We start from the raw sequence: 10,287 nt of genomic DNA on the forward strand, positions 1-10,287 counted from the left end.
GAGGGCTGAGGGAGGGGTGGTACCTATTGTCTGGGTGTCCCGTGTGAAGGAAGCTGCCGGAGGCAGAAGAGTCCGGGGGAGGGGACGTGATAATGACGGAGGGGACATGACTGTGGGGGAGGGGTTGTGACTTGGGGAAAGGGGTTGTAGCACCTTTGAGAGGATGTGAATGGTTGCATGGGGATGGAACGCAGTGGAAAGGTTGGAGGTTTGAGGGGATGTGAGGGACAAGGTAGGTGAGGGAGTGTGAGGGGGCAGGGGGGTAAGTTAGGGTGAGGGATGAAGGGAGGTGAGTTGAGGGGTGAAGATGGGATAAGGGGATGAAGTGGGTGAGATGGAACTAGGGGGGTGAGTTGGGGTAGGGGGAGTTAGGTGGGGTAGGGGTGGAGGGGGACGAAGGGGTGTGAGGAGGAGTAGGGGGGTTGGCCAATGGGCTTCAGCACGTGGACCTACCCTTTCCTTACACCTTGCTCTGTCCATAGGGCTTTGTTCCGGCCGCCATCCGCCTGGTGCCGCACACCGTGCTCACCTTCGTCTTCCTTGAGCAGCTCAGGACTCACTTTGGACTCCTGGTGCCGGCCTAAGGCTGGGAGGCCCCTCCTGCACCTCCTGGACACTCTGCCTCCCCCCTCACCAGATCCCCCCTGCCCCTCCACATTCCTCCACCATGTTATCAAAGCTGACCGTTTTCACCCCTTCCCCCTCACCCCCTTTCCCTAAATTCCCTCTCCCCATCCCCTTCCCCAGCCCTGTTCCCCTCAACCCCTCAACTCAACCCCCTCCCCTTAAACCCCCCTCAAATCCCAACCTCCTTAAACCCCCTCCACCTCACCCCACTCCCCCTTCCCACCTCATGGAGCGGGTCTTGTGCCTGAGGGAAAGCCCCTTCCCCCTCCCCTGATTCGCTGCTGACCCCTCCCTCCAGCCTTGGTTCCCTGATGGGATCGTCTGGTGTGAATGGAATCCGTGGGTCCACAGCTTGGACCCTCACCCCCTCGGGGCTCTATAGCACCCACTGACACCAGATTCCACTTCCTGTCCGGCCTCCCTCCTGCAAGAACATGTATGCAGAGCTTGGCCTTGTTCCCTTCTCACCCCCTTTTTCACATCTCCCCCTCACATTCCCCCCTCATCCCTCCATCACCCTCACACTTCCCCCTCACATTCCCACCCTCGCACGCAGCCCCCTCTCACCCTTGCACCCCCCTCCCCCCTTTGCAACCCTCACACCCCCACTCAGCACCCCTGTCCTGTTTGGGGAAATCTGATCTCAGTTCCTTGCTACTCAATCAGGAACCCTGTCCAAGTTACAGTGGGATCAGCCCAGCAAGCAGATATTCCCTGTAATTATTGTCCCCTTATGAAGTTTGTGCCCTGCATCATTTGGGTCATGAACATTTTTTCAGGAGAAAGTGCCTTAAAGGTGCAGGGTGCTTGGTCACAGCCGAAACAGCCTTTTCACCTGAATACTCTGCATTCCATGGCATCGAGCCTGCCTGGGACGTAGTGCAGCTAACGTGTGGATCACAGCATTCCTCATCCTGTGTGTTCTTCCCTCCTGTTGACCTCAACAATTCTGTCTCTTCAGTGTGAACAGTTCTGGAATTTCCTCATGTCTCCCCCTTCATTTCCCCCCTCTCCCCTTCCTGATGTTGGACGTGGGCAAGGGACGGGGTTAATCATGTGGGGTGAAGCAGCTCACACCCAGAGTACTTGGGTATGGAATGGGCAGCAGGGGGGCTGACACATCCTGTCAGGTCTTTATCAGTCCTGTGTAAGCAATCCAGTAAATCTCCCCAAAACCCTGCCAATTATTCCCCTTTGTATACCCGCTTACAGTCTCCTGGCAGTAATGCAACCACTGTTGATCAAAGAAGTAGTTGGTGTCACTGTGGACCAAGTTCCAAACCGCTGCACTGTGTCAAGCATCCTTCATGTGGGAAGCACCCCTCACCAGATCTCACAACCACCTCTGTTCCCAGCAGAACAACTCCCCCACCACCACCCCCGACCCAGAACAACTCCCCCACCACCACCCCCGACCCCATCTCAAGGGTGGTTGGAATCGGGAGCACACTGCCTGAGGGGCAGACCCCAGAATGACCAAAGCTGTGGGGCAGGAGTGACTCGTGAGGTTAGTGCAGAAGGGCAGTAGGTGGCCCACATGAAGGCAATGGGCCAAAGGTCCTGTGTCTGGTCTGCACAACTCCATACCACCAACCCTTGCCTCTTCCTTCCATCTCTTTCCCTTCCCTGTTCAGAGGCGTGCCCTCCTGATGTGTGCTGGCCCAGAACTGTGTGCTACCGAGCCTTCGCCCATCTCTGAGAGAACACCATGTGCAATGTGTGTGTTTTAATTTAATCCACTGGGTCATGGTCTCAGCTTAATGTCTTCCTAGAGTTAGCTCCTTAGACCCTGCTGCACCCCCTCAGCCATGACCTCATCGCTAAGAGCTTGGGAGAGGGGTCTGAGCCCCAGTCTTCCGACTGAGGAGGGAGAGGCCGTGGCCTTGTTTCAAAGGGCTGCTCATCTTGAGAGATCTGGTGCAAACGTGGTCACATCAATCACGCAGTTACAGGTCGCTTTAAATCCACATTCTACCCTGAGCCCAGGGTTGTGGGCACCAAGGGCACAAATGTTTCAATTCTAATTATGACTAAGATTAAAAATGAAATTAGTTACATTTTTTGTGAGTTCCATTTAATGCTGGAGCATTTATTCTCAATGTCTAATAGGAAAAATAATTTTGCAATAAAGTCAGTGTTACATTAAAAACGTTTCGGAAGTTTTTGTCCCTCTTGGGTCTGTAGACCCTCTCATCAGTCCCTCTTGGGTCTGTAGACCCTCTCATCAGTCCCTCTTGGGTCTGTAGACCCTCTCATCAGTCCCTCTTGGGTCTGTAGACCCTCTCATCAGTCCCTCTTGGGTCTGTAGACCCTCTCATCAGTCCCTCTTGGGTCTGTAGACCCTCTCATCAGTCCCTCTTGGGTCTGTAGACCCTCTCATCAGTCCCTCTTGGGTCTGTAGACCCTCTCATCAGTCCCTCTTGGGTCTGTAGACCCTCTCATCAGTCCCTCTTGGGTCTGTAGACCCTCTCATCAGTCCCTCTTGGGTCTGTAGACCCTCTCATCAGTCCCTCTTGGGTCTGTAGACCCTCTCATCAGTCCCTCTTGGGTCTGTAGACCCTCTCATCAGTCCCTCTTGGGTCTGTAGACCCTCTCATCAGTCCCTCTTGGGTCTGTAGACCCTCTCATCAGTCCCTCTTGGGTCTGTAGACCCTCTCATCAGTCCCTCTTGGGTCTGTAGACCCTCTCATCAGTCCCTCTTGGGTCTGTAGACCCTCTCATCCATGATTGTGAGCCGTAGTTTTAAGGTGCTTCGAGGTAGTAAAGTGTCCCAGGAAACCAGACAGGAGGGGGGAAGTCAAAGCAAACAGGCCCTGTCCTGATTCTTCAGTCTCATGTCAGCAACAAAATAACGTTCAGCTGGTGTCCTTTCTCCTGAAATAATTGCCCTAATTTATGGTTACTTAACCCTCAGAGTTGGGGAGGAAATCTTCCGTCACATCCTGCTCCTGGAGTCCACACGAGGAGTCGGGGGGGAAATCTCCCGTCACAACCTGCTCCTAGTGTACACACTTGGTGTCGGGGGGAGAACTTGTCACATCCTACTCCTGGTGTCCACATTCAGAGTCGGGGGTGGGGGGGGGGGAAATCCCGTTACATTCTGCTCCTGGTGTCCACACTCGGAGTTGCGAGAGGATGTGTTACCATTCTACCTGGCCCCTCCTCAGTACCACTGCTTTCACTATGGATGTGTAGATATGTGTTTGGAGACACAGTTTTTCAGCTGTGCATCAAATATGAAAGGTAAATCACATTATTTCAACATCAAGTGTGTAAAAAAAAAGCAAAAATAATGCCCTATTATTCTACGTTAAGGAACACGTTGCTTCTTAATTTGCCTTTTATGAAGGTTATTGCAGGGACCAATATTTCCTGTCTTAAAACAGAAGCAGCTGACAACTCATTGGGAGTGAGCAGTGTCCAAATTGGAGACAAAATGGGGTTAAGATCAGTGTATTGTGTGTTTGTGTGCTTTTTCAAAAGAACAATGACAACAGTGTAAAACGTGGTGGAGGAAGGTTAATTTATTGGATTTGTTCACCTCAGTGACCCTTGGTGAGCTCTGTTGCCAGATGGTCCAGGGATGGGATGTTTGAACCAGATTCGCTGTTATTTAGGGCACACAGAATGCTGGAGGAGTGGCTTTAGCAGAGGACAGAGTCTGCTGCCTTTCACTCATCTCTTGGCTGGGTCTTTAAACATTTCCAAAGTGCCTCTCGAATCTCCTTGGCTTAAATCTTTAATTGGCTGTATGCCTTTTTAGTGCCGGGATTAAGGTGTTCCTTCCAGGTGGGAGACAGCCCTCTGTGGACTGTGGGAAGCTTGTGGGCGGTGTGTTGGGCTCATCGGAATCGCAGGGGGTTTGGGCCAGTGGTGTGCTGCTTTCATCTATCAGGGCATAGATGTCAGATTTGGGATGTGTTGCAACTGTACAAAACACTGGTAAGGCCACATTGTGTGCTTTCATTGTGTGCTTTCATTGTGTGCTCCCGGACAGCACTCAAAGCAGACGTTTCTTATTATATCTTGGTACACGTGACAATATTGCAATTCCGTTCTGGTGACCACACTATACGAAGGATATTAGCCTGGCTTTGGTGGTTGGTAAGATGTTAGAACCTATTATTAAGGATAAGGTTTCAGTGAACTTGGAGACATACAGTAAAACAGGTCAGAGCCAGGATGGTTTCCTGAAGGGGAAATCTTGCCTCACAAACCTGTTGGAATTCTTTCCACATGGAGGAAAGATAAAGGAGAGTCAATGGATGTGGTTCACCTGGATTTTCAAAAGGCCTTTGACATAAGACTGCTAAGCAAGATGAAAGCTCATGGTACAGTAAAAGTCTGGATGCCAGAAATCCAGACCACCTGAGAATCTGGACTCCTCAAACTTTTAAAATTTAGCGGGCTTTTGTGAGCATGCACGAATAAGCGCTCAGATGCACAGGAGTCATGGAAATGAATGAATAAATACTTTTTTTTAATATGAAAAAAATGTTTCATTTGAATTTTAAAAGTACTGCTCGAAAATAGGGACTGACCCAATCCCCAAGCAGTCTGGATTTTAGGACTTTTATTGTGGTCACGGGAAAGGTACGAGCATGGAGGAGAGATTGGCTGACTCGCAGCAGGCAGAGAGTGGGGATATCGCTGTGGGTAGAATGTCTGCCACAGCTGGGCACACCTGAGCCAATGCGCCTGACCTCTTCCCACTCCCACTTCCCACAGACTGAGTGGGCGATGCCCTGTCACTGGTTATTCCCAGAATCAAAGCAAACATTAAGCGGATGTTCTTGACACATGGAACACAAATATCACACTCTTAATCAGATTTACTCGATCCTTTTTGTCTACTTATTCCCTTAAGCTGTTTCCCTCTATTAAATTATCCCTTTATAATGATTGGAATGAAGACTCGTTCTCTGCAATGATGCTTATAGCTGCCTTGTTCTGTCTGCATGCCGTCTGTAAGTATGTGTATGCTTGCACATTTATGTAGATGTGTCAGCATATTAAGTGAGTGTGAGTGTCTGCATGCCTATCTGGGGTTTTGTGCATACTGTATATGCAGTCACTGTATGCACATGTTTACATCAGCACATGCACCCATGTGTATCTGTGTACCCCAATATGTGAGTCTGTGAATGTTTTTGTACTGCACGTGCATCTCTGTGTACGTATGAATGTGTGCATGTATGTGTGACTGGGTATATGCTTGTGTGTCCACACTAATGTCTATGTGCAGGAGTTTGTATACATGTGCATGTGTGTTTGTGTCTGCATGCCCTGCGTGCCTACGCTTTCCCGTTCTGGTGCAGTGATGTGCGTCAATTTACACTAGTCCCACTTGCCTGTGTTAATTGCACATCCCTATACACCCTGCTCGTTCAAATGTCCAGACACCAGTTCACTGTTGTTCCTGTCTTCACCATCACCTTCAACAGCTCATTCCGCATACCAGCCACTCTGTGCGTGAAAAATTTGCCCTCGGATCCCCATTAAACCTCCTCCCTCTCACTTTAAACCCATGCCCTCCACTTCCAAATGCCCTTACCATGTGATGTCTAATACACCTCTGACACATCACTTTCAGCCTCCTCTGCTCAAGGGAAAGTACCTATCGTATCCAATACCCAAATCACCCCCCCCACCTCCCAATCTAAGGAGATTCACTCTTGGGATGACTGCAGGCCTCAGCTGATTCCAAATGTCTTTTTTAAGGAGGAGCAGAGAGTTTTCCCACTGCCCTAGTCCTCCCACATGTAAAACAGGAAAGTCAGTCATTAGTGGGATCTTGCTGTGTACAGATTGGCTCAGTATGGGGGGTGGCAGCGGATGGGGAGTGGGGGGGGGAAAGGCGCCACTTTCGAAAAACATGCTTGGGGGAGCAGTCACTCCTCCTGCACTCCCCACCCCTTATCTATGCCACTGCCTTCAGCCCAACAAATATTCACACACCCCATTCTGTATAGCTCTAGCAGACAATGCTTGGAGTCCACTTCTGGACAGGCAACCCCTGAAGAGAAGCAGGAGCCATGTTTATGGTGGACAGACATTTTATTAGGACCTGCAAAAATTAGAAAGGAACCAGATCTGGTGAGGTGGGGTAAAGAGTGAAAGGCATGATTTGTGATGGGAGAATCTGACACAGCTCACTGGTCCAAGGTGAGAGGGGAAATGGGTAGAGCAGAACACATCCCAACCTCAGGAACCCTGGTAAATTTCCACAGATGCGTGGTGGAAAGTGTGCTGACTGGCTGCATCACAGACTGGTATGGTTGGTGGTTCTGCTTTATGCAGAGCATAAAGCCCTGCAGAAGTTAGTGGACACAGCCCAGAACATCACCTTCCCCACTATCAAGAACATCTACAGGGAACGCTGCCATCGGAGAGCAACAGCAATCATCGAGGACCCACACCACCCAGCACACGTCCTGTTCTCAGTACTGCCATCGGGAAAGAGGTTTTGGTGCCACAAGACTTGCACCACCAGGTTCAGGAACAGCTGCTACCCCTCCACCATCAGATCCTCAACAACAAACTCATTTAAGGACTCTTTTTAATTAAATTTTTAAAAAACATTTACACGTGCAGCACTGTAACAGGCCAATTCTACCCTACGAGTCCGTACTGCCCAATTTACACCCCAATACACTTTTGAAGAGTAGGTGGAGAAACCCCCGCAGACACAGGGAGAACATACAAACTCCTTACAGACAGCACGGGATTTGAACCCAGATCTGGTCCCGGTCGCTGGCGATGTAAAGGCATTGCACTAACCGCAACACTAACCATGCTGCCCTTTGGCACTTTATTTTTTTATTCTCTGTATTGCACAGTTTTTTTTTTACATTTCTTTATTTGCTTACATGTATACACTGTGTACAATTATTTTTTTTACATTACTAGTGAGTGGTAATTCTTTGTGGGAGCTGTGTCATCCCTAGGGGAAGATGAGATGATGATCCCCTATTATGCTTTGGCTTGGAGTGGGCAGGAAGGTAGTGAGGTGGAGAATTAAAGTAACCCAGCCTGTCCCTGTGAGGAAATCTGAAACTAATCACCCTGGTTGCTATCTGGTCACCTCCCTTCCCCATTCCCACATTGATCCATCTGACCTGAGCCTTCTCCTCTGCCAGAGTAAGGCCTGACTTTAACCAGAGGAAGAACTCCACATGTTCCACCGGGTGCTGCCCAGAGCCCAGCGATGTGAACATATCTCAGTAATATTCCCTCTTCCCTCACCCATCCCCGAACGGTCCCCGTTTCACCCCTTCCACCTTGTTTCCATGACACTGGCCTCATCACTCTCAGGCCTCTGGCCCAAATATGTTGACCACTCTGTTTCTACCACGGGTGCTGCTTGACTGGCTGAGCCTCTCTGCAGCAGGCCGTGCTTTGACACCTGGTCTGGGCCAGACAGTGGTCTCAGCTGTACTGGGGGGTGGCCACCAGATGGCAGTGAGGCTGCAGCTTCCTGGGTGCAGTAAAAAGACAATGCTGGAGAAACTCAGGAGGTCAAAGAGTGTCCTTTACAGAGCAAAGGTTTCGGGCTTGAGCCCTTCATCAAAGTATGAACAAAACATTAGGGGGATTGAGAGGCAGGGTCCCACAGGCTGGAGGTTATAGGTGGAGAAGGGAGGGAGGGCACAGCAGAAAATGGTTGGGGTGGGGGGGGGTTGGTGGCTCTGTGAATGGAGAGGGAAGGGGTGGGGAGCTGGATGAAAGAAGACAAGGGGAAAGGGAAGGGAGGGAGAACGAGAGTGGGCCAGAAGAAACCAAAGAAATCGATGTTAATTCCATCCGGTTGGAGAGAGCCCAAATCAGAAAATCAAATGTTGCTCCTCCAATTTATGGGAGGTCTTTGTGGAACAGACAGTGCATGAGGCCACGGACAGACATGGGAGTGGGGCACAGATTTGAAGTGCTTGGCCACTGGGAGATCCCTGTCACTGATGCAGACAGAGCGAAGTAGCTCAGTGAAGTGATCTCCCAGTCTGTGCCCAGTCTCTCCGACATAGAGGAGACCACAGAGTGAGTAGATGACCCCATGCAGATTCACAGATGAAGTGCTGCTTCACTCGAAAGGCCTGTTTTGGGGCCCCAAGTGGTGAGGGAGGAGGCCTGGGCAAGTGCGGCACTTGCTGCGGCCACTGGGGAAGGTGCAGAGGAATGTTTGGTGGGGAGGGATGAGTGAACGAGGGAGTCACAGAGGGAGCAGTCCCTATTGGAAGGCGGAGAGGCGAGGAGAGTCCCACCCACCACCGGGCTCCACAGCCTTCGCCCTGCCCTCCTTGCTTCAAAGGGACCCGTCTCCAAAAATCGGCAGGCTTGTTCTGGAGGAGAATGCAGAGGAGCACAGTGAGGTGATGAATGGGCCCTCTTCCTCACAGCACCAGAGCCAAAGGTTTCATCCTGCACCCTAGCGCTGTCTGTGTGGAGTTTGTTTGCATGTTCACTCTGTGACTATGTGGGTTTTCCCCAGATTCCTCCCACACCTTGAAGATGGACATCTCTCCAAATTGCCCCGGTCTGCAGGTGAGTGGCAGAATCTGGGCGCATTGATAGAAATGTGGGGAAAATGAAATGGTATGAGTGTAGGATTAACAAACTGCACCCTGTCTAAACTCCACCAGGGTCCTGAGGGGCATGTTTACCCTACAAAGGGTGGAGTGTGTGGAACAAGCTGGCTTAGGAAGTGGGAGAGACAGGGATAATTACAATGCTTAAAAGACAGAATCAGAATTTATTATCATGAACAAGTCATGCAATTCGGCAGCATCAACAGTGCAAACATTTATATAAACCACCTTATAAAATAAATGCAAATAGTATACAAAAATGTCAAAAGCATCACAGTGTTTGTGGTCCATTGATCATTCAGGAACCTGATGTCAGCGGGGAAGAAGCTGTCGTGCCACTGAGTGCTCATCTTTAGGCTCCTATACCACCTTCCCGATGGTAGCAGAGTGAAGAGGGCATGGCCTGTGTGGTGGGGTTCTGTGAGGATGGAGAGGCTGCTTTCTTAAGATACTTCCTCTTGCAGGTGCCTTCGATGGAGTGAAGACTGGTGCCCGTGATGTCGCAGGTTGAATTAACAACCTTCTGGAGGTTTTCCTTGACCTGTCCATTGGCATTTCTGTACCAGATAGCAGCCTCAATTGCAGGGAAAGCAAAACCCAAGAGCCTTTCACACTGCACCATTATCTGCAAGTAATTTTGCAATTCAGGATTTTAAGTGGGGGCGGGGGGGTGTCCTGTCTCCAGCGGTGACATCACGACTGGTGCTCTGACAGCCCAGTTACAGTTACATTTCACAGCTGATCTGCACTCTGACAGCCCTGCCAGCTGATTCATGACCAATAATAATTTTTTTCATACACACCAAATCAGCTGCGTGAAAATCGCCTTCCCGGTAAAAACAATAAACACTCCTGCTATTCGCTCTCCAGTGAGAATGTTCACATCTCTTTTGCTAACATGTTGCCATAACAGTATTAGCCTCTGTCAGGCAGCAGGGCTAAGGCAGCGGAGCAGGGTGGCTGTTAAGCAGAGGGGCAGGGTGGGGGTGGGGTTCTCAAGCAGCGGGGCTCAGAAAGTGGGTGCGGGACTGGCAGAGCGCGGCCGGCCACACTGAAATATAACTGCCAGACTGACGCA

General features: G+C 50.4%; 1 protein-coding gene across 2 annotated transcripts in view; it reads left to right on the plus strand.

Moving 5' to 3' along the window:
- The window catches only part of slc25a10a (solute carrier family 25 member 10a), a 29,744-nt gene extending 19,708 nt beyond the window's left edge, over positions 1-10,036 (plus strand). The window contains exons 11-12 of one of the 2 annotated variants that reach the window (XM_069929694.1): positions 9,113-9,165; positions 9,674-10,036. In XM_069929694.1, the coding sequence (XP_069785795.1) occupies positions 9,113-9,130 (18 nt within the window). In that variant the 3' untranslated portion in view covers positions 9,131-9,165; positions 9,674-10,036. Of the gene's footprint in view, positions 1-482; positions 2,777-9,112; positions 9,166-9,673 lie in introns of those variants that run through there. The other variant, XM_069929693.1, reaches the window with a different exon arrangement.
- Positions 10,037-10,287: the final 251 nt, after the last annotated feature.

This window comes from Narcine bancroftii, chromosome 3 (genome assembly GCF_036971445.1).
Source record: "Narcine bancroftii isolate sNarBan1 chromosome 3, sNarBan1.hap1, whole genome shotgun sequence".
Taxonomy (NCBI): Eukaryota; Metazoa; Chordata; class Chondrichthyes; order Torpediniformes; family Narcinidae; genus Narcine; species Narcine bancroftii.